We start from the raw sequence: 22,536 nt of genomic DNA on the forward strand, positions 1-22,536 counted from the left end.
GACAAAAATAGCTACCCCACGGCCCCTGGCCCTTTAAATGGTTGGGGCAGCAGCTTAATGTGCGACACTCTCTGTGGGTGGCCATGCTTTACGTATTTTTTTGTTGTTTTTTGTGTCTCGGGGGACTTGCTTCCCTCCCAGGATATCCAGAGATTGTGCTTTTATTTATGGAAAGCGTTGTAGCTGTAGTGTATAGTTCCAATCACGATATTGTTTTCTTCCGAGGGGACATTTTACTGTTTTTGATCTTGTGCTATATAAATCTTGCGCTTAGACGGATTAAGACGGTTTAAGAGGCACGTACGTAATGTCTTTGCTTTTCCCCCAGTTTTTCCACTCTTGCCGATTTCTTGGAGGTCTTACTCCCTATATAAGCATTTTCCGTATAAGGCAACCGCGAATATTGAAATTTTTTTTGAAAACGATCGTCAGTCCTAATCAATCAGGCTAGATTGGTTTACGTTACTTGGTGTGGGACAATGGAGCCACCGATCCATCCTATACCTTAATTGTGTGCCACAAGTGGTCATCGAGACCGAGAGCCTCGAGAATGGGCGGAACGACACCCCTTCCAAGCTCATCTCTACTTTACTACCTACCGAATGCCGGTTTCAGCATCTGCCACAAACGAATCAAACAATAGACCCAGCGCCATAATACATACGCAGAACAAGATTTGCACCCAGAAGTAAACCAAGACCGCTGAGGCCAACCCCGAAGGTTGCCTTTAAGAGATCCTCCGCCTCATTTGAAAGCCTGCAGTAGGGCTGTATAAGTCCGAGCGGCAATAGACCACGGAAACCCCAAGTCTCATGATAATTTAGCCAAGCGATCCACCACAAACCGAACCTAAAGTGATCAACACCCTAAATGGGAGATCGTGCTAGTCGTTCATCATTGGTTATGTTGACGAGGAGATGAGAAGTTTTAGAGATAGACTTAAAAGACTGCGAAGATGGAAAATCTCAAAACCAAGAAATACTAAACTTAGGGGTCCCCATCCTGAAATTTACTACACCAGATATGGTTATGTCCATTATTTGGTATTGCAGTTTTAACGTATTATACGGAACATGTGCCAAAATACGGCCAGTAAATTTACCGGTTCAATTGGGCCCAGTTCTAGGAAGTTCCAAACAACTAGATTGTATTTGTATATCTACTATTGTGACCATTCGAAAGTGAAGGATATAATTGACCCTGAAGACAACCTGTAGCTGCATCAAAAGAAATAACATGTTGAACTTCGTGATGAAGAATTTCTGGATTTGAAGACCACCGTGCAAAGCAAAGCTCACTCCCGAGATAATGAAGTGTAACTAAGAGAATTCACTTTCTGCGGAAGAATAGGCGAGATATGACCGCTCGCCTACGGGGTCGACCAGTTGTGGAAGCTCGCTCAGAGGGTTCCGTGGAAGTGGTATTCGTTTGTTCCGCCACTTGAACTTCAGTAGATGCGCCACCAGTGCTATCCCAGTCATTGAGAGTAGATATTGAGGATATTGTATCCGGGTGGTCGTGGCCTAATATTCGGCTGCGGAGTCGGACACATTCTGCCATCAGATGTAAAGCAGGTTCAAGTTGACCTAATGACCTCAAGGTATAAGCAGTATTGTGCATACTGGACAGAGTGTCGGGATGCTCTGGCCCGAGCACCTGCTTGCGGGTCTCTATCACCTGCACGTGGAGATCTTCAGCCTCCTTCCATCGTCCTTGGTTCCAGTATATTGATGCCAGGTTGGCTATACTTCTCAGAGTATCAGGATGCTCTGGCCCGAGCACCTGCCTGCTAGTCTCTATTACCTGCACGTGGAGATCTTCAGCCTCCTTCCATCGTCCTTGGTTCCAGTATGTTGATGCCAGGTTGGCTATACTTCTCAGAGTATCAGGATGCTCTGGCCCGAGCACCTGCCTGCTAGTCTCTATTACCTGCACGTGGAGATCTTCAGCCTCCTTCCATCGTCCTTGGTTCTGGTACGTTGATGCTAGGATGGCTATGCTAGTCAGAGTATCAGGATGCTCTGGCCCGAGCACCTGCCTGCTAGCCTCTATCACCTGCACGTGGAGATCTTCAGCCTCCTTCCATCGTCCTTGGTTCCAGTATGTTACTGCCAGGTTGGCTATGCTTCTCAGAGTGTCAGGATGCTCTGGCCCGAGCACCTGCTTGCGGGTCTCCATCACCTGCACGTGGAGATCTTCAGCCTCCTTCCATCGTCCTTGGTTCCAGTATATTGATGCCAGGTTGGCTATACTTCTCAGAGTATCAGGATGCTCTGGCCCGAGCACCTGCTTGCGGGTCTCCATCACCTGCACGTGGAGATCTTCAGCCTCCTTCCATCGTCCTTGGTTCCGGTATGTTACTGCCAGGTTGGCTATGCTACTCAGAGTGTCAGGATGCTCTGGCCCGAGCACCTGCCTGCTAGCCTCTATCACCTGTACGTAGAGATCTTCAGCCTCCTTCCATCGTCCTTGGTTCCAGTATGTTGATGCTAGGTTGGCGATGCTTCTTAGAGTGTCGGGATGCTCTGGCCCGAGCACCTGCCTGCTAGTCTCTATCAGCTGCACCTCGATATCTTCAGCCTCCTTCCATCGTCCTTGGTTCCAGTATATTGTTGCTAGGTTGGCGATGCTTCTTAGAGTGTCGGGATGCTCTGGCCCGAGCACCTGCTTACGGGTCTCCATCACCCGTATCTCGAGATCTTCAGCCTCCTTCCATCGTCCTTGGTTCCAGTATGTTGATGCCAGGTTAGACATGCTACTCAGAGTGTCGGGATGCTCTGGCCCAAGTACCTGCCTACTAGTCTCCATCACCCGCACCTGGAGATCTTCAGCCTCTTTCCACCGTCCTTGGTACCGGTATATTGTAGCTAGATTGGACATGCTGGTCAGAGTTTTGGGATGCTCTAGCCCGAGCACCTGCCTGCGGGTTTTCATCACTCGCAACTGCAAGATTTCTGCGTCCTTCCATTTCCCGTTTAGCCTATATGCTAGCCCGGCCATTTCATAACTATCAATCGTTTGCTCGTCATGTGGCCCGAACAATCTCTCTCTTGTCTTCATAGCCAATATTGCGATTTTCTCGCTCTCGAGAACATCTCCCTTTGTGATCGCAAACCATGCTGCTCTATGAAGTAGGTCGGCCCATTTTGTCAGTATTTCTTCTTCATCCGGTGGTTGTATGACAGCAGATTGCACATGTGTAAAGAGCGGTTGGCACGCCCCCCAATCCTCGAAATTGCCTTTCGGGAATTCGCAATAAAGTATCTCGATAAACCGTCGCCTCCAGTGTTCGAGTTGTCCGTGGGCCTCAAGCCATTTCCGCATAGCTAGTTGTACCAGCCGATGCATTTCGAATGTCGCTCCATCCATACTTGTTGAGATCATCGAGTAATTTCTCAATACCAAGATATTCTCTTCAAACTCATCGTCCACGCGAGATTCTGTTCCAGATGAGGAGACTGCCTCGTCCTCCAAGGCGGATATTTTGTCGTCGCCTCCCGTCGTTGCCCGACGTTGAAGCAAAGTTCCAGGAATGCCTTGGCGATCGAAGAAACTCATAAGCGACAGGAGATCTGCTGCCGCCGGCTTGGTTCGCTGTATATGGTCGATTGATATTTGCCAGGTAATAAGGATGGAGTTCTTCGCTTCTCTATCCCGACGCAGCTGTCCCCCGTCATATGCTAGGAGGCTCGTTTTTTGGCGGTCGCTCTTCTGATATTCTTTGAGATATTGTAGCACCGAGAGCCGTGGTGTTCTTTGCTTGATATAAGCTGCGGCTTGCACTATCGCAAGTGGCATACAATCAAGTGCAGTCGCTAGCTGAAGGATAATCTCCTTCTCTACTTGCGATCCTAGCTTCTTTTCGAAGAGAATCGTTGCTTGTAACGGGTCCATCGGCTCTATCGTAATTACATCGCTGTCATCCACGATGCTATATGCTGCACCTCTGCTTCGGGATGTTACGATCATTGACCCATGGGGGCTAATCGGGAGGTATGTTGAGAGTGGTCGCCCGGACGTTCCATCGCTCTGTTGCCCGCCCTGGCCAACCGGCGGAACTTCGTGGAGGAAACGACTATCATCCACATTATCGAGAATGAGAACCCATTTTCCATGTCTCTCATCGGAAAGCCAGTCGTGAATGACTTTAAATATATTCGCCGAATTCCTCCGCCCAGGGATCTTGACTCGGTCGGCGATATCCCAGCAGCTCTGCTCAAAACGAGCGGTATTACCTGCGTGAATCCAGAAAACCCATGTCTCAGGCGATTGTTCTCGGATTCGGTAACAGTATTCGATCGCAAGTTGAGATTTTCTGTCGATAGGTTAGCACTTAGCAGTGATCAGTCTGCTGAGCATCTCCATTTACCCAACACCACCAAGGCCAACAAGCGCTACCCGAGCCCCAGGGGTAGTCCCTTTTTCGGATATCTGATCGAGTAGCGATCTCCGATCAATAAAGTCTGGGTCACGACGGAACGGAACGGTTGATAGAGGGCGAGGTGGAGTTTCCGGTCTCTCTGAGAAGTGCCAATCAGCTACTCCGGTCGCATTTTCAGGGCCTGGTGGAACTTACCTGCGGAAGGATAAATCGGGCCGTGATTGATCCCCACCTGTACACCCGAGTTGGTATGACCATACGATATAGAAGTCATCGTCAGCCCGCTATGCAAGTAGTAATTAGGTGACTGGATAGAAGAGACTTCGCAACCCCCAGATGAAGACCATGCTCAGCTCCGACATCATGTGACTTACAGGGCGCTTATCTTGAACAGCCTGTTCACTTCCATTTTTGGTGTCCCTGAGATTTGATCGATGATTGGCTTAGGACAATATTAGGAGAAAAAAATAATGCTCCAAAAGAAGTGGGCAAATCTGGGGCCATTCCGTGATGGGTCTAAAGTGGTGCGACTTGCAACAGTCTGGACCTTGGCGAAAGACAAAAGATGGAAGTGTTTGATTCAACATCTGGATGTATTGGCCCTGTTAGATTTTTTTCATTTCCATTTCAACATACTGGGATGAGCGGCAGTCTAGCTTAATATAGCCTAGGCTGTCTCACTATCACCTCGGCGTTAGAGCTTGGGAGAGTTGCTCTGCGTAAATGTGGAAAGCCAATTTCGAATTTAGCTGTAGGAACTATTGCGGCTTCTACTTCAGTTGTCTACACCGCCTTCGGGGTGCCGCGTTTACCAACAGCAGGGAACAAAGGCTGACGACCACAGAGTCACAACAACTCCCCAAGATGCCTCCCAAAGCTGCTAAGGGCGAGTACATCGAGACCGTACGTTGACATCTCAATAAGCACATCACTGACCTCGGTTCAATTTCCAATGACAAGCCCAAGCTCACACGCAGCAGGACACGGGCAACAAGATCTCGCGCCGGTCCCAAATCCACGGCACGCAGCACATCATCTTAGGCGGCAAGACAGTTATTCAAGCCGAAGCTGTCATCCGAGGCGACCTCTACCGACTCCCTTCCACCGCCGCCTCTACAGATCCGAACAACCCCGCACCGCAATCGAATGCCCCCAGCGTCGCCATAACCGTCGGTCGCTACAGCTACATCTCCAAAAGCGCAATCCTGCGCCCACCCAGCAGGCTCCACCGCGGCGTGCACTCGTTTTATCCACTGAAGATCGGCGACCACGTCTTCGTTGGCGAGTCGGCTGTTGTCGAGGCCGCGTCGCTCGGGAACCATGTCCATGTTGGTGCGGGAGCGACCGTGGGCAGTATGGCTATCATAAAGGATTTCGCGGTTGTGTTGGATGGCGCTGTCGTTCCACCCGGGATGGTTGTGCCGAGTTGGTGTGTTGTTGGCGGCCGGCCGGCTCGAATTGTGGGGGAGGTGGGCGAAGGGTATGGGGTTGAAGGGGCCGAGGGTGGTATGGCACGAGAGAGATACCGTGTCGTTGGGAGGCCATGAGGCACGTCTTTTGCGATTATGTTTGTAGCTGGTGCCACTTTGTTCGTTTATCAAATGATACCCCTGACTTTGTTTTCTGACAATTATTTCACTTTCAATCTGGGTGACGTGCCCGTCTGCCATGTTGGGTTGTCATTCAGAATTAGATACACGTATTGAGCTGATAGTAGGGCCAAACAGCAAAGTGCATGGCTGGAACTATGGAGTGACCTTTGGTTCACCACCCACCCCCAACATTGCTATCCCATTTTGTCCACCTGAACGGCTCGAGTCAGTCGAGGCAGGTCTGGAGAAGGGGAAACGCCGCTCTCCTCAAACGCCATACAGTTAATCCAACGCTCTTGCGGTCGCACGGGCTCTCCCTTGGAAAGCTTCGAAGCAAGATAGAGCCAGCTCAATGCATTCCCCACGGTGCTCACCTCGTCGGCAACGTGGCTGATTGCGTACTTCGACATTCGACGGTAGAGCGCCTCGTCTGTCCACAGGTCAAACAGATGCTGCGCCACTGCATCGGTGTCGCCGACATCAACCAAAAATCCGTTCTTGTTGTTTTCAACCTGTAGCGGAATGCCACCGGCACGCGTGGCAATGATCGGCTTGCCCTTGTGAAGTGCTTCCGAGACCTTGACCTCGAATCCCTCGCGGGTCGACAGCTGCAGTGCAATGGTGGCCTTGGAGAGAAGAGCGTTCAAAACTTGATCTGAGGGCCTCAGCCGCATCACACAGACCTGCTGGCGGATGTACGGGTTTTGCTCGAGGTGATCTATCACTTGGTCGTAGATAAGCGCTCCATCTGGGTCGTCCACTGAGCCATGACCGCAAATCAGCAGCTTTGGGGGTCTCATTTCCGGCCGTTCACTGACCAAGCGGCGGAGGAATTTTTCATAGGAGTCCAGCACATCGAAGATGCCCTTGGATGGATCAAAGCGTGCGATCTGCACAATATATTGATCTAACGGGGGCCGGTTAGCACGCTATTGCATGCAAGATGATCGGAGGGCGTCCTCTTACCGTCTGGGTATTGGATCATCGGCATCTCTGCATTTCTGCAGGCTGCATTAAAGATACGGCCATAGTGGGCAACATCCCAGTCGCGCATGTCCTTATTCAACCCATCCAACCTGGTGTCATGTCAGCGCGATAACGGGCGCTGCCCGGCTGAGGACTTACCAATCGGTTGTTGCCGGCATATAACCCACGATTTCGGGGGGCACATTGTATGGCACGAATGCACTCACGGGGTGGCTGATGAAACAGTCCGCCAGTTTGATGTGACTCCATAGGAATCCCCATGACTCCGCCTGTGGGGTACCAGGTTGGTTGACTAGATCGCTGCGAATTTGGATGTGGCTCCGGAAGATGATGGGTCGGTTGGGGGCTATTTGTTTGGCGATAGGGATCAGCCCGGGCATTTGAGGATCGTCTACAATCAACACGTCTGCGCCCCCTTCGGCAGGTGAACACAGTGGGCCTCCGGGCAGAGTCCAGTATCGCTTCGTATTCTCCTCGATCCAGGCGGTCAACATTTTTTTGTTGTCCTCGGTCAGACGTTCGCTTGGAGGTGCGACGCCTTGGAGGATGTTGTGGTTGTTCTTGGTCACCCGAAAGACTTCTGGCCGTGGCTTGGGGACATACCTAGACATATTATGTCAATGCTGGGACTCATTTGAACGACTTATCAGCGCGCATCACGCATACCATTTGAAGTCAGTGCCGAGAGAGTGTGAAAACCGCACGAGGGCATGTCTCATCAAAGCCACTCCTCCGCCCTGGGGAGTTGCGCTGAAGAATGCAACCTTCACCTTCCGGTTCTTCAGATCGGAGGCATAATGCTGACATGCGTCCCACGTACTCGCGGAGACCGTTTTCTTGAAGTCTTCAAGGTTTGCCATGCGCACGTGGAAGCCTGTGTCGACCTCCACAAGGCCCTTGAAGCCCACCTGCAGCAAGGGAATGTTCTCCGGTCCAAACAACCTGCGGGAAAGTATAGTTCAGCGGGCATCCTGCACAGCCTGGCCGATCCAAACCAACCTCACGCATTTCCGTGTCATCGACTCGGCCTGCTCGTCTACCGTCTTGGAATCCCAATTCCGCGGCGGCGCCTGCTCGCTTGAGGTGAAGGGGTCTACCAAGCTCGATTCTGGCAACACTAAGGGGATGATATCCAGCTTTGCCCACAAGTGGGAGCAGAGATCAGGGCAGTGGTCCATGACATGCTTGGGCATCGCAACACCGACGATCTTCTCCAGGTGCTTCTCCTCGTATGCCTTGAGCTTGGAGGTGATGTATTGGACAACTTCTTCGGCGCATGGCTGGTGCTCACCAGGTTCATAAACTTTCTCGACAAAGTCTAGCAGGTAAGTGGTATCTCGGACCGCGATGGCAATAGTCGTGCCATGTTTCTTAGAGAAGAAGGCAGAGACGCCTGCGTAGATAGTCTGTTGCTTGTTAGTGTCCGTCAGAAAGCTTCATCCCCAGTATAGCTGCGCGTACATCGGACGGAGGTGCCCGCCAGGCACATCGACGGAATTGCTGCGACAGCCGACGCTGTATGCTGACAGACGGTCGACGCTCGAAATTTGATCCGTCAACAACCATGGTGCTTCATGTGGTAGAAAGTAGACTAGATTAAGTGTGGCCTTCACGAGAGCTGCACCGAGCGAGGCGCACAACTATATGGTGACTTCACTCTTGTCATGACGTCGACATCGGGCAATTCTCCCCAACCACGGTTCCCGGTTCAGGTCCGTTTGCAAAAGGCGATCATGCAAAGAATCGACCAATCGAGCATAGGCATTGATAAACCCTATAGTTAACCCAAGCACTTTCGATTGGACGCTCCTACACCAGGGCCACCTTCCACCACGCTACCACACACGACCATATAATGCCAAGGCAAATGAGATGGCGGTGGACCCTCGCGCGTGAAACACCGATTGCCCTCTGGGGGGCTGAGTCAGCGTACCCCTTTTTCCCCGCCTCAAATTGCAAACTTCGAGCTGCTGTTTCCTCCAGTTCCCACCTTTTCGCTGCTCGTGGACAAATCGCTGGCTCGTGCACTCTTCTCTCGACGCTTTCCAAGTCCTCGAGCCTTCGCGTTGTCGCACCTGCCCCTGTCCCGCCCTCCAATTCCAATTCAAACGCGCCAAGATGGGTGGCTCGGTATCTAAGATGATGGGGAAGATCTTCGGCACGAAGGAGATGCGCATTCTCATGCTGGGTTTGGATGCTGCTGGAAAGACTAGTATGGATTTACTGTTGCATGACACGAGGATGAAGCTAATTGTCGCTAGCTATTCTCTACAAATTGAAACTCAGCAACCAGGACGTGACCACGATCCCCACCGTCGGATTCAACGTCGAGAGCGTGACCTATAAGAACGTCAAGTTCAATGTGTGGGATGTCGGAGGCCAGGACAAGATTCGCCCTCTCTGGCGTCACTACTACTCTGGTACACAAGGTTTGATCTTCGTCGTGGACTCCAGCGACACCGCACGTCTGGAGGAAGCTCGCTCGGAGCTACACAAGATCATCAACGATCGCGAAATGAAGGACGCTCTTCTCCTGGTCTTTGCCAACAAGCAGGATATCCCTGGCCGTATGTCACAAGCCCTCCCCCTGACTGAAGTCGAGTCCAACGCCCTTTCCCCCAAGACCCCCTGACTAACCAATTGCGCCCCAGACCTGAGCCCGGAGGAGATCACCCAACAACTCCAACTGACCAAGCTGAAGGACAAGCTGTGGTATGTTGCGCCCAGTGTTGCAACAGACGGTACCGGTATTTTCGAGGGCCTGGTGAGTTCATGTTTCCTTCCCCCCCTTTCCCTCCTTCCCGCTCCCAGCTTTCCCTGCCCGATCGGACCAAAACAACCACTGACCCGCATGGCTCCACTTCCCAGGCCTGGCTCTCGAACAACGTCAAGACCCAGCCTACGAAATAAAATTGCCCCGCTGTGATCTCGAGAGGCGCCCAGCCAGCCTCGTGTACAACACCTCGCACCCGACAAGTATTTTCTCCCTTCGATTCATGTCCGTGTTTGATGACAAGACGACGCAGCATTTGGGCTTTTTCTTTTCTTTTCTCTTCTCTGTTCCTTGGGTCTTTTTCCTTTGTCTGTTGGGCCTCATTCTTTCCCCTCCTCCAGTTGGTCCTAGTTCTCCTTCTATGATATCCCCTCTGTTCTTACCCCGGACTCGCTTCGAGCTCCAATTTAATTATTTAATTCTCAAGGTGGTTCATATCATCAGCGTTGGCATTGTTCGATTGCATTGTCACCTTTCTGCGATCCCTGACGTGTATAGAGTTGATCAGCTTGATAGAAAACGAGGAGAAGGCAAAGCAGGCTACGGAGCTAGGATAGTGAATCAACTTGAAATAACATTGACATACAACTGTCATCGAAGGTCGAATGGTGCAATGCTCCCAAATTCAATTCCACAGAACCAATATCCGTTGTGGAGTTGAGCATCCCAATGTCATCGAACCATTCCCCCGGATTCAGCTCCTCATGGTGATATGAAATTGGTTTATACCTCCCAGCTTCGATTTGATATGGCTAGCTGTGTCTAGGTGATCATTCGAGATGTTCCACATTGGCTCTTGCCAGAGCCGCCCATGTAGCCCTGTGTATGCAAATGTCCATATCAACCTGACGCCGGAGGATCGCGTGGGCAATGTGGTCTTTCCAATGGAGCTCGCGGGTATGGACATTGCGGAGCAGAGTCTACCAGAAAGCCAACTCATTTTGATATTCGATATCTGCAATGGCCGGGTTGAGAATGGAGGAAATCGGACAAAATGGGCTGCGAAGGATTCGAGTAGTTTTGGACCTGCAGAATAGGGAGGGCAGTTTGGGTGTGTTTTACCTGCAAAGTTGATCGAATGGGCATTATCGTGACTTTTAATATGCGTAGAATGATTGTAATACAGGAGGATATGAGTAATGCTTTTTTGGCCAACTCATCTGGGAGTTAGCCGGGTAGTAGGTGGTTAACCTCCAAGTACCTTGGGGACCTTGTCAGACCCTCCGGCCGTGCCTTTTAAAACCTCAGACTCTCTTTCTCCATCGTTTGTATTCCGATGGGCCACCGCTTAGTTTTACTCACTCCCCTCTCTTCTCACCCAAGACGAATATAACCATGAACACGAGTATGATGTTTGCTGACTATATCCAGGAATCAGACGTTCAGGTGGTATTCTGCAAGATAAATATCATGAAGTTCGTCCCAGGCCATCCCACCAGCTCTGTACACAAAAAGAATACACAATCCCAGCCTCCGTGACATTTGTTGAAAAGTCAACGGGAGAACGGCGCCAGATGGCGAGTGACAAGTATACAATGGGTATTCGTTGAATTTCGTTTCTCCTCCATTCCCACATCGAAAGCCGGCCACCATACTTAAGGCTGGTTGGGCCAGATGTCGTCGGCGATCTCCCGAACAAGCTTGAGCTTGTTCATCATGCCGTCCCAGTCGATGGCGTTGCCCTCGCGGTGCGAGGCGAAGCCGCACTGCGGACTGACACCGATCTGATTGAGGGCGGCCTCGAGCGAGATGTTGTTACCCTCGGCGATGATCTTGGCGGCGTCGATGACGCGCTTCTTCATCTCTTCCTTGTCCTCCATGGTGGCGAACTTGCTGGTGACGACGCCCAGGATGACGTTCTTGTGTGGGGGGAGGTGCTTGAGCGGCTCGAAGCCACCGGCGCGCTCGGTGTCGTACTCGAGGTAGTAGGTGTGGACGTTCAGCTCCTGGAACAGCTTGATGGCGATGCGGTCGTACCCGCCCTCGGAAAAGTGACGACTGCCGACGAAATTGCCGCGGCACAGGTGCACGCCAACGTGCATGTCCTCGGGCAGGCCGATGAAGCAGTCGTTGTACAGCTTGATATACTTCTGGAACAGGTCGTCGGCGCTGTACACGTTCAGGGAGTCCTCCTTGAAGCCGTCCAGGAACTTCTCAGAGCAGAAGTCTAGGTTGTGATTAGTGAGTGAGATCTTCTCAAGCAATGGATATGCTGGGGAGTGCCTTACAAGCCAGGTTAGGGTCATCGTACTGGATGTTGCGGCAGCCAGCATCGTACAGGATCTTCAGCTCGGCCTGGTAGGCCTTGGCGATATCGCCGAAGTACTCCTCGTCGTTGCTGTACACGTCCTTGGGGTACGCCTTGCCCTCACGGTAGCGGAGGTGGTACCAGTTGGGGGCGGCAAGAGTGATCTTCAGGTTCTTGACCTCATCCTTGGGCACTAGGCTGGCGAGATACTTGAATTGGTCAACATAGGTGCTGCCGACGTGCTTGATCTTGCCGGTGCACAGCACGGTCTCGCCGGGCTTGTGACCGGCCTCCAGGAAAGCGGCAATGTCGGGAGCATATGGGCGGAAGATGTCCGTCTCGAATTCGGTGACCTCCTCGAAGCCGTCCAGGCCGGGGAAGAAGGTGCCCCAGAACACTAGCTTTCGTTAAGTATATTTCCTGATCATTTGGAAAAGCAAACGGTCACTTACTGTGGCGGCGGTACTCTCCATCGGAAGCACCACGGTAACCAAGCTTCAGCTGGGTGGCGACAATGTCCTTAATCTCCTTGTCCTCCACTGCGGCAAGCTCGGACTCAGACACCTCGCCCTTCTCGGAGGCGATCTTCTTGCTCAAAAGCTCCTGGGGACGGAGCAGCGAACCCAAGTGCTCAGCACGGAAAGGGGGTCGCTGGTGAAGTTGAGGGGCCATGATGGTCTATTGGTGCAGCGGCAGGGTTAACTCGGACTCGAAGCCTGCTGTGGCGATTGTCTCCCACTCACTGTACAAGCGGTTATCTTCGCACGTCTGGTCTGGACAAAGAGAAGAGAAAAGAAAAATGGGAGCCGCGGACCGGCGTAAAAGAGGGGCACGGAACCAGCTGATGGCGACTGGCGACGGCATCTGCCGTTGTACTCGCTGCGATCGCTGCCCCACTGGCTGAATGATGAGCATCTCCACACTTTCCTGCTCGCCTATCGGATTCTTGCAATTGCTCAGTCCATGGTCCCGAGCACCGGTGGCTGTGCGGCTGAAGATGGCTGGCCTCATCATCTTATGGCAAAGATGCCGTGATTCTTCTATAACGGCGCAACATGTATACAAAATTCGGCCTCTGATGCGGGGTGCTGCGTGGCGTTGACTAGGCTGGCTGGGGTGCAGTCGGGGCAGGGGTTGGTGGGTAGTCCTTTAAGTTATGTCTCGGGCACTAGACGAGCTATCCCATAGGCCCTCCCAGCCCGTCCCGTACTGCTGGGAGTGTAGACGGGCAGACAAGTTTGCTGGTCCATGCGGTGAACTCCATACTTCGTCCGGCGGGGGTTTTTCCGGACCCCCGGCTTTGAGTCTTCCCCAGAGTCTAGTCTAGTCTCGCATTTCTATCGTCAAACGAATTGCTAGCTATGAATAACTGTCGGTTCACCTGTTCTCCTTGCCATTCTATCCATTTCGTGCCCATTGGGGCTACCAGAGACTGGCATAGTCAAAAGCCGACGGGCTGAGTAAACGATGACAAAAAGGCAAGTGGAGGATGCGGCGCTGGTCCGGTGGGGCCCCGGCACTTCACCCCTCGCAAGTCTACCGAAGACCTGTCGACATGCAACACCAGCACTGCGACGGTCTGCATTCGGGTACACACCTTCTACGGCATTACGATACCCTTTTACTTCTCCAATCGAACGGAAGTTGGAAGGCCAGAGCGTCATGCCACGTGAGGGCACGAGCCACCCCGGTGGAGCCCTACAGGATGCCGTCGCCTCTCGAACGGCTCCCGAATGAGCTGCTGGACCAGATCATCTCCTACCTGGATACTGAGCCACCGTCTCAGCGACAACTGCATAAGGAGCCAGATCATGACATAACGCAGTCCCGAAATAAGAGTCTCAAACACCTCTCGCAGTCTTGCTCCCGCCTCGCCACTCTGGTGCGGCCTGTACTCTTCGCCTGTGCGCGCTTTGTGCTACACGACGCACCCGCGCAGTTTTGCACGTTCGTGCTGAGATATGGCCTCGCCCGACACATCAAATCCATTGTGGTGCTTATCTATGACAAACATCCACGGAAATCCCTCGTTGGTCTCTGGCTAGGGCAGATTATTGACTCAATTGATCCTCTACGCATTACAGTTCTCGCGCCACCAAGGGTTATTGGCGAGACATTCCAGATCTCGATCAATGAAAATGATAGTTGGGCATTTGGCATCGAGCAGCAAATACTGCAGCTAGAGCAGAACAGCTATGGCAATGTGGTGGCCCACCCACCAAATCAATCGGCATACATACTCTCTGCTCGCCCATGGACATCAATTTCCTTCAACGAAGCTTCCTGTCTCAAAGCCTACAATCACTACGAATATTTCCTCTCGCAGGTGCCCTCAGTGATGGGGCGATGGGGACAGTCACTGCCTCTGATGTATCCGTCGGGTGTTAACCCCCACTTTCAAGGGCTCACGTCCCTATCTTACACGGCCATTTTTCCATTTTACAACCATGTGGAGCACGTTTTTACTGCGATGCATTTCATGCCACAGTTACGCGTGGTGACCGTACAGCTGGCTCCGGATGAGGATAATCACGCCACTGAGATTGAACAGCGTGGCTCGCTGGATCCAAATGACCCTTGGATGGAACTGGAATCCTCTTATTCGGTGATTGGGTTCAAAGTAGCCACTAAACCATCATTGGTGGAGTTTCGCAGTCGAGACTTGCATGTCCAGGCAGTGCGACCGGAGCTGACGAGAATCCTAAAGGTGCAATTATTAGGATGGACGCATGATGGCCACGGCGTTTGGCGACGATCAGCCCACCAAGGCCCTGTTTAGATTTAGGTCGATCTATGTTCGTGACGGAGACGAATGCCCAACTGAGCATCTTAAATCTCGAAATGAAATGGCATAAATCCCTGCGCGAGGACTTCCAAGTATTGCAAAAAAGACCCTGAAGTCCTAGATCATAGCAGCTCTTGAAGTGTCTTTCTCTCCATACAGTCATCCTGAAGAAGTCAAACGTAGTATAGTCAGGTCCTCTATTGATTGCAGATGTGCATTGACCGACCTGTCGGGAAGCCGAGATCGCGCAAAGCGGTGGATCTCACCTGTTAAACGCTTCATCTCCCGCCCCGAACCCCCCGAACCCCACTTCGTCGTTCGTCTCCTGCTGGCTTGGCTGGGTGGTACACGATGTACTGTTCCTTAACGGAATAGCCTTTCTTCTTATTCCCGAAGCATGCAAACGATGGCCTCGGCCCCCAGCATTTACGCTGCAGATCCTGCTTATCCGATCTTGGCTCACACTCTCCTCGCCACGCCAGAGTCAAAGGCGGTAGATACAGAGAAGCCTGTCCCTGAAGCAGCCCATAACCTTGACTGGAACCTCAAGGAGGACTGGGATGCTGGCATACAAGGTACCAAGGCCGGCATCTTCCGATGCGGGACTACCATCGGCTTCTCTAGGCTGAGAGCCAGAAGCAAGGATAATGAAGATTATATCGGGCAGGTAAGCGAGACTATTTGGCGTCCTATTGAGCATCACCTCACATAGATCAGATTCCCCGGCATCTGCTCACATCACACCTGCTGGGGACTGCTCCATCATCAGAGCCGAGCGCGTTCATTATTCACCCAAGCAATTTTGACGCCTTTGCTCCTAAAACCTTGCTTAATGCACTGCAATCTTCCTCTCGCCAGCCTGGCTTATCAAGAGATGAAGCAATACAGCGTCTTGGCTCCGTGCAGTTGCTTCCAGTGCAGAACTTGCCCAGTGCAATGCAAGCTATTACTAAAGTATCGGAACTACTCCAAGAGCTTCAAGAAAGGCGACAGGCACAACAGAATACCGTGGAGACGCCTAATCAGCCCGTCATTCTCATTGTGGCTGGCCTCGACACTCTTGCTGAGGGCGTCATTCGAGCGTCGAATCCGGTCAGAGGAGCAGCCTTGCTAGCGGCGACGCTGCGCGCTTTAACCCGGATGTCCCGGGTATACGCGTCGTGGCTCTCCATTATCCTCGTCAACATCAGTGGACTTGGTCCCGCCCACTTTGAAAATTACCAGCCGCCGGAGTCCACGCAAACCAAGAGACCTAGTGATGAAGATACAAGGCCATCGGGGGACGATGACATTCACTCCATCTTCCAGACACCCGGTCACTCGCTCCTATCAACCCTCTTGATGAAAACCTTGGATCAGGGCATCGACACACACATCTTGCTCTCGGACGTGAAAGCAGCCCAAGTGGCGGAAGTCATCAAAGACCGAGTGGGCACTGGGCTCGGAAAATGGGGCATATGGTCCCCGAAACGTTAAGCCTACAGCACAGCACAAAGCGCATCTCGTCATAGGAATATCAGGTGTATCTATTGCGATGCAGTATCGCTGCTACTCTTACAGACAAAACGAAAGTTCGATAAGTATGCGACCAGATCCACCCTCGCCAAAGCGCCGTTCACCGATGCAATATGGGTTCAACCACCACGTGGTTGCAAATACCAACTCCGATCCACGAACCACTTTCGTGTCTGTGTTAAAGGGGTATCAAGCTTTTGTGTTTTCCTGATTCCAAATCCGAAATCAGTCTCGGGCCCCGAGAATAGTAGATTCAGCGCATTGAGCCCAACATATAAAAAACAACCCCCGGGCCTCTATCCAGCAACAGAAGGGACGTTCTCCTTCTCAGCCCATCTCCTGAGCATGGCTCGCTCCGCCACGGAGCGCGCTTCCTGCTCGTACCTGCTGAGGTCCTGATCCGCCGCGTTCTCTTCGAAGACGATGTCTTGCTGCTGCACTTTCACCCACTGCTTGTGTCTCTCGCACCGTTTCTTAATGCAGATGCCACGTGTGATGAAAGCTATCTCACCCTCCTTCTCATCGCCGTCCATCGCAGTGTCCCCATCAGCGTCGGCTGTGGTGGGATAACTTGCCGCCATGGCCTCGACGGTACCCTCCGCAAGCGCCTTCTTGCCAGCTTCCGACAGTCGCCACTCATCGAACTCCTCATCAGACCACGAGAGCCGCGAATCAAAACCGCAGATATCTTTCCATCCACCTTTCGGCTCATTCTGCTTGAGTTTCTCAACGACGCCCTTCGACCGCTGCCGCAAGAGCGCGACAAATGTCGATCGGGCCGCAAGCATCTCTTTCCGATGGAGAAGGTCATCGCGTCGCTTACGAAGCTTCTCAAGTTTCGCTGCCTCGTCGGCAGAGAATTCCACGCCACTGGCATGGGTATCGAACAGCTTATCATCGCCTTGCGCCTTCGTCTCATTCTTGGCTTCGGATGCCGGGCTATCCCCGACGCTTTCAGGAGGCGTGGAGATGATCTGGTCGCCCAATTTACGAAACTCTTCCACCGAGTTTACCCCCAGGATGGCAGCTTTGAGATCCCCAGGCGTGAGGATACCACCCATGCTGCCCAGGTCTTCTTGCCCCTTTCGAGCAGGGCCTAGCTTGAAATGACGGATTTGCCGGGCCATGAATTCCCGGCCGTGCTCATCGGAGCAATACTTGCTGGGGTTCTGGCGCGTAACGCGAGCCGGTTTGCGACATTCTCGGAGACGGCACATTGGTTTCCATAATGTGCAACCTTTCTCGGATTTACTGCAGTTCGGGCCTGGGGGATTGTGGTTAGATGACACATCAGAATGATAGGGGATGGTGGATAGGAATGCTCACATATGTACTTATCGATCAAGTCTGCGTCTCGTGGATCGATGTCGACACACTTGCCATGGAACCAGTCTTCACATTCTCCGTCGCACCCAATCATCCATGTATGATTATCTGGCCGCCGGCAAATACAAAAGAGCTCGTTTTCATCTTCGACGTCCTCGTCATCATCATCGGCTGCCTGAACTTTGCCGCGCTTCTTCTTATCGTCAGGTGCCGGAGACCCGGCGATAGATGCAGAGCCTTGTTTCTTTCCAGAAGCTTTGCTCATTCGAGAAGCGGGGGTGTTCGATCGGCGCCCGTCGATACTGTCAGCATCTGCATCATTCGCCTTGCGCTTCTTGGCCGCAGGCTTCTTGGCGATGCCCTTTTTTGTAGCGGCTGAGGATGCCTTTTTATTCGATGTAGGCTTTACAGAAGTCGCAGGAGATGATCGGTCAGAGGACGAGGCACGCGACGTAACGCCCGTCTTCAAATCCGTAAGTATTTTCGACGTCGGGTAGTCGCTTGTCCCATCCAGGCCCAATGACTTGGTTTCCAGCTCATCGCTGATAGGATATTTGTCCAGGTGCGAGCTAGTAGGCTCCGTTTTCACGGATGGAAGAGCAGTGTCTCGGGTTGGAATCAAGGGCGCAGCCTTGCTGGGATAGTAAACATCATCATAGAGGTCAATCCATGTCATACCACCTTCCTTCGTATTTCCGAGATGTTCCAAATTCCTCAATTGACGGTGTATGCTCCTGGCTCGATCGAGGCCAAAATATCCGCTTTGTCGCCACCCAGTCACGCCCACAATGCGGTCATCCTTCACAATAATATTGGCCGGCACGAGGTCATTGTGTGCGAGGTTTAGCTCTTCCTCCGAGGCCTTTTCTGCGAAGAGTATTTTGCGTTCTTGGTCCTGAATAGATGGTGGTATTTGCGAATTGAGGCCGCGGCATACGTAGGAAGGTTCGTCGGAGGCAGGGTCAATCATTCCGAGGTGCTGCACGATTTGGCGACACTGGTTCTTGAAGATATCGATCTGCTCCGTGCTGAGATACCGCCATGCAACATCCAGGGAGACACCAGGGATTCGAGATTCCACTGTCACGTTTCTACCCTCGATCGTCCCGCAGAAGTATATCACTGGCACCGCAACTCCAATCTCCTTAAGCGACTCTTCGACTTTCCGTGCTGCAGACAATTCGTTCGCGTTCGCGCACGAGTAGCGCTCCGCAGCAGCGCCGTCGGCAGATTCTCGGTCGACCCGGAGGATTACACTGCCTGCAGCGAATGCCTCCCTTGATCCCGAGATATTGAGCGAATGGTCTGAGGTACAAAATCTCTGCGCAACTTCCTGCCAAAAAACATTCGTTTCGGGGTCGGACTGGTACCAGCGCTTGTCCAGAGGGGTGAAATCGGCGAGGTCCGGGGTGTACCGGCCGTACTGTGCGCTTTGCGCAAGGAAGGGGTCATCGCGGGGGATATGGTCTGGATTGGTTTCATATGGATTGGTTCCCGTCCTGGTCGTATCGGTCCTCTCGGCGGTCCCGTTCACGTGGTTTGCGCCGGTAGGCCCCTCCATCCTTGCTATCATAGCCAAGGCCGGGTAGATGCAATGAAAAAAAGTTATATGATGGTGTCTCGCGGAGCACAAATGCTGCGCACCCTGTTCAGTCTGGAGCCCAGGGCGGCTAGGCAGGTTGAGGCGTGTTCGTAGCGAAGGGCGCGCGGGCGGAGAGCTAAATGCACAGAAGTCCGATGGAGGGGGTCGGAGGCATCATGGGACGTGCATCGATCCGTCTGGTATTATACACTCTCGCTCAGGTGTCTCTGGAGCTGCTCAAACTCATGCGACCAGGGATTTGCGAGCGGGGGCGGTCTTTCGAGCCGTCAGGGTCGACCCGGGGGGAATTTCTTGACGGGCTTCGCGCGATGTCTCCGCTGCTGGCTCAGAGAAGCGCCGCTCCTTCAATTCGAAGACTGAGGCGCCACTGGTTTCGATACCAGGGAAAAACAAGTCTGAAAGGCAACTTGAATCATAAAATATTCCAGTTCAGCGTGGTGTGTTGGTATGGCCAGTCCCTTGATTTCTGAATCGCAGATCGGAGGCGCGGAGTTTGAACAGAACGCGAAGGCGGTGAGCTGCTCGACACGCGACCACCGCGCGCCCTGCCGTTCTTGCTGGCAGTGACAGCCTCGCTGGCCCAGATCGTTCTTTGCTGGGCGCTTTGCATTCGAAGGGCAAAGCCCATGCTGGACAAGGGCATTCATCGTGCAATCATCTTACTGAAACAGTGAAACCCACTTAAACCCTTCTAGAGCCGGACCACCCAGACGACGCATTGACCAGTTATCCTTTCCTCAAGCACGAGCAGATTGAGTGTCCAGACACAGATAGCAACAGAATCATTCCTACTATGTTGGGGCTACAGTACTCTAAACCATCTTCACATGTTATCACCTCGAAGACAGGTGCTGGGAGACATGAGATGAGCTCGACGCTCGATCCTACCACAAAGCGGACCACGGTAGCCGACATCCATTGTCTGAGGGGATGAGCCATGACTGGAAGGCAATCAATTTACCGGGTACCTTATTGTTCCTACGCCTTGGGCACCTCCACGTGGCGATCGTGGTCAAATACCGAGACGAAAAAGGTGAACTTTGTTGTGCATCTGGCCCCATTCCACATGGCCATCGAGTGGCTTCGAGTGGCTGCGACCTGACAGCAGGCTTAGACAGACATCAAATCATCCATTGCGCGAGAGAGTGGCGCACGGCTTATGTTGCTGGGGCAGTCTGATAGCCGAGCTTAGGGACGGGATGAGCGGACGGCGCAAAATAAATGATGCCAGGACGCCATCAGGATCATCTTAGCCCGAAGCAGCATATGCAGGTGTATTGCTAGGATGCGACCCCAAACACACCAAGGCAAAGAACTAACAGTCGCTCTGCATGATCCTTCGAGACATCCTGAAACAGGGCAACTGCGCGTGCCACGCGGTTTTTGGACCTGCATCTGCATGACTCGTGGGGCCATGCTCAATGGGCACTGATGTAGCGTAGCGTCTGAGAACTACAGCTAGGATTGGACTAGTTCGTTGGCGATCACTGACAGCGGACCCCCTTCTTGCTGGAATGCCGTACGGAATACTCAGGTTCTGGGTGTCGGGGCCTAAGCACGCCCCGACGCTATCCTTGGCTTTCGTGCTGGTCCTGCCCCACTCAGTACTCTCCGGATCACTGTGAGGATGTTGGAGTTGAAGGATGGGAGTAAGAGTCCACGGCGGGATCGCCATCGTGGATGAGCAACGGAAAGGACCAGTGCGAAGGGTGCAATATGCACCGCACGTGGACTAGGTGCCGGTATCTTCGCATGGGCACTATGAAACGGAAAACCGTAGTAGACAATGCTAATGTAGGAGAGCCATTTGTACGAAGCAACCGAACCATGTCAAGTACACGCTCTGATATTATACTTGTTGGGATAGGGAGCAAGACAATGTTGGTTCGCGGAAACCCCAGGATTGCATAACAAGCGAGCGGGCTCAGAATTCCGACGTCCAGGTGCAGACTCCTAAGACTGACTGGACTCGGAGGGCCCTCATGGCGCGAGGGATCAGCCGAATGCAAACTCAAGATGGTATGTCGCGGATGGCACGTGGAGACGCGAAAGATACAGTGTGGGGAAGGAGAGAATTTGATAGCCTTCACGGTCGTTACCTTTGCTGTACTCCGTAGTCTCCTTGGACAGAGTTCGGCCTCGAACCACAGTGCGGGGGCCTGTCTAGGCTGTTATTAGAAGGCGATTAAGATACTTCACGCTGTCTCACCTTGCAGAGGGTTGCGATTGGCTCAGAGCATTTGGATGAAGGTACGCGCCCTAAACGAACGATCTAGATGCCTTGAAATTCCGCAACGTGAGAACGCACCTGCAGGAGCCCCGGGGACAGCCACACCGTCAGATCCTCGCCCTGGACACCACGTTTGTGCCGCTGAAGATTCTCATCGCCCCATGCTGGTGGGCCTTGGCCCCCACGGGCGAGTGGCTGCAGGATTTGGGGCGCGGAAAGCCCCCGAGCAACCCTAACTGTCCTCCCCCCGACTCCCCATGACCAGGAACTCGGATCGAGGAGACTCTCGACTCATTATGAGCTCCCTCGCAAGGTGTCAGTCCTAGCAAGGAGTGGGATACGACTGTATTGATTCACAGGCGGATTGTCGACTAACCCAATCTCGGCCAGGCAATCCGCACGATGGATGGCATACCCCAGCGTGGGTTGGTTCGGTCCTCAACCGCTCAGCGAGCAGGTGATTTCACGGTCTGATCGTCGCAGCCGTTGCGGTCGCTCTACAATGTGGCTCCTATGATCGCGACTAACCCAAACTGGGGCGAACAGTGCTGGGCAGTGCTCCTTTTGTCACAATCTTGGCCAGTGCCCAATCGCCCAGCGCTTCACGGGCGAGCCGCCATTTGATCTCCTATTGGATTCAAGCCGATCGTGCACTGATCAGATGCAGACTGCAGACTCCGGTCCTCTTTGTCCATGCTGGTTCCACGGACTTGTTGATCGGACGACTATCTACCCCGTACTCCTCGCTATTATTCGCCTCATTCCCACCTCAAGCAAACAGTTCGTCTGATCCGTCCAGCCTTGAAGATCCCCCTTTCCCCCCGTGATGCTGGGGGATGAAACACGCATGTCGAAACCGGCATGCTAGTCCCTAAGCTGACTTGATCTTAAATCCCCCGACTCTACTAACACATTTATTTTGGACAAGATGGGGTCGGGTGGAGAGGCAAACCCCTCTTCTAGTGCCATGCACGAGCGCCCGGTGGAACCCTATGCTCTGCTTATTTTTACCCATCACCGCAATGTGTCTACCGCTGCTGATCTCCTTGCTTGTGCATCATCATTATTTCGGGGTTTGTGACATTCTAGGTGTCAT

At 52.8% G+C, this 22,536-nt stretch overlaps 9 protein-coding genes across 9 annotated transcripts; 5 read left to right on the forward strand and 4 right to left on the reverse strand.

The window, feature by feature from the left end:
• Positions 1-1,329: 1,329 nt before the first annotated feature.
• N7482_000372 (tetratricopeptide repeat protein) lies at positions 1,330-4,790 on the reverse strand (the record flags this gene model as incomplete). Its single annotated transcript, XM_056682497.1, has 4 exons — positions 1,330-4,315; positions 4,370-4,520; positions 4,577-4,665; positions 4,756-4,790. 4 exons carry the CDS (start codon positions 4,788-4,790, stop codon positions 1,330-1,332), a joined length of 3,261 nt encoding a protein of 1,086 aa, XP_056546103.1.
• A 455-nt stretch (positions 4,791-5,245) lies between these two features.
• Positions 5,246-5,928, forward strand: N7482_000373 (dynactin subunit 5; the record flags this gene model as incomplete). Its single annotated transcript, XM_056682498.1, has 2 exons — positions 5,246-5,284; positions 5,362-5,928. 2 exons carry the CDS (start codon positions 5,246-5,248, stop codon positions 5,926-5,928), a joined length of 606 nt encoding a protein of 201 aa, XP_056546104.1.
• A 239-nt stretch (positions 5,929-6,167) lies between these two features.
• ccg9 (putative trehalose synthase (Ccg-9)) lies at positions 6,168-8,526 on the reverse strand (the record flags this gene model as incomplete). The annotated part of the gene is made up of 6 exons (XM_056682499.1): positions 6,168-6,880; positions 6,940-7,049; positions 7,099-7,563; positions 7,627-7,902; positions 7,960-8,366; positions 8,422-8,526. 6 exons carry the CDS (start codon positions 8,524-8,526, stop codon positions 6,168-6,170), a joined length of 2,076 nt encoding a protein of 691 aa, XP_056546105.1.
• A 552-nt stretch (positions 8,527-9,078) lies between these two features.
• Positions 9,079-9,870, forward strand: N7482_000375 (ADP-ribosylation factor family protein; the record flags this gene model as incomplete). The annotated part of the gene is made up of 4 exons (XM_056682500.1): positions 9,079-9,172; positions 9,222-9,527; positions 9,612-9,724; positions 9,829-9,870. 4 exons carry the CDS (start codon positions 9,079-9,081, stop codon positions 9,868-9,870), a joined length of 555 nt encoding a protein of 184 aa, XP_056546106.1.
• A 642-nt stretch (positions 9,871-10,512) lies between these two features.
• N7482_000376 (uncharacterized protein) lies at positions 10,513-10,770 on the forward strand (the record flags this gene model as incomplete). The annotated part of the gene is made up of 1 exon (XM_056682501.1): positions 10,513-10,770. One exon carries the CDS (start codon positions 10,513-10,515, stop codon positions 10,768-10,770), a length of 258 nt encoding a protein of 85 aa, XP_056546107.1.
• A 558-nt stretch (positions 10,771-11,328) lies between these two features.
• Positions 11,329-12,653, reverse strand: N7482_000377 (cobalamin-independent methionine synthase II family protein; the record flags this gene model as incomplete). The annotated part of the gene is made up of 3 exons (XM_056682502.1): positions 11,329-11,900; positions 11,962-12,378; positions 12,434-12,653. The coding sequence occupies 3 exons, from the start codon at positions 12,651-12,653 to the stop codon at positions 11,329-11,331; spliced, it is 1,209 nt and encodes a 402-aa protein (XP_056546108.1).
• A 1,033-nt stretch (positions 12,654-13,686) lies between these two features.
• N7482_000378 (F-box domain protein) lies at positions 13,687-14,760 on the forward strand (the record flags this gene model as incomplete). Its single annotated transcript, XM_056682503.1, has 1 exon — positions 13,687-14,760. The coding sequence occupies one exon, from the start codon at positions 13,687-13,689 to the stop codon at positions 14,758-14,760; it is 1,074 nt and encodes a 357-aa protein (XP_056546109.1).
• Positions 14,761-15,172: 412 nt separating this feature from the next.
• N7482_000379 (uncharacterized protein) lies at positions 15,173-16,242 on the forward strand (the record flags this gene model as incomplete). Its single annotated transcript, XM_056682504.1, has 2 exons — positions 15,173-15,433; positions 15,484-16,242. The coding sequence occupies 2 exons, from the start codon at positions 15,173-15,175 to the stop codon at positions 16,240-16,242; spliced, it is 1,020 nt and encodes a 339-aa protein (XP_056546110.1).
• Positions 16,243-16,577: 335 nt separating this feature from the next.
• On the reverse strand, positions 16,578-19,168 carry N7482_000380 (putative PHD transcription factor; the record flags this gene model as incomplete). The annotated part of the gene is made up of 2 exons (XM_056682505.1): positions 16,578-17,545; positions 17,608-19,168. The coding sequence occupies 2 exons, from the start codon at positions 19,166-19,168 to the stop codon at positions 16,578-16,580; spliced, it is 2,529 nt and encodes an 842-aa protein (XP_056546111.1).
• Positions 19,169-22,536: the final 3,368 nt, after the last annotated feature.

Source organism: Penicillium canariense (genome assembly GCF_028826845.1).
Source record: "Penicillium canariense strain IBT 26290 chromosome Unknown utg000001l_segment0_segment0, whole genome shotgun sequence".
NCBI classification, from domain to species: Eukaryota; Fungi; Ascomycota; class Eurotiomycetes; order Eurotiales; family Aspergillaceae; genus Penicillium; species Penicillium canariense.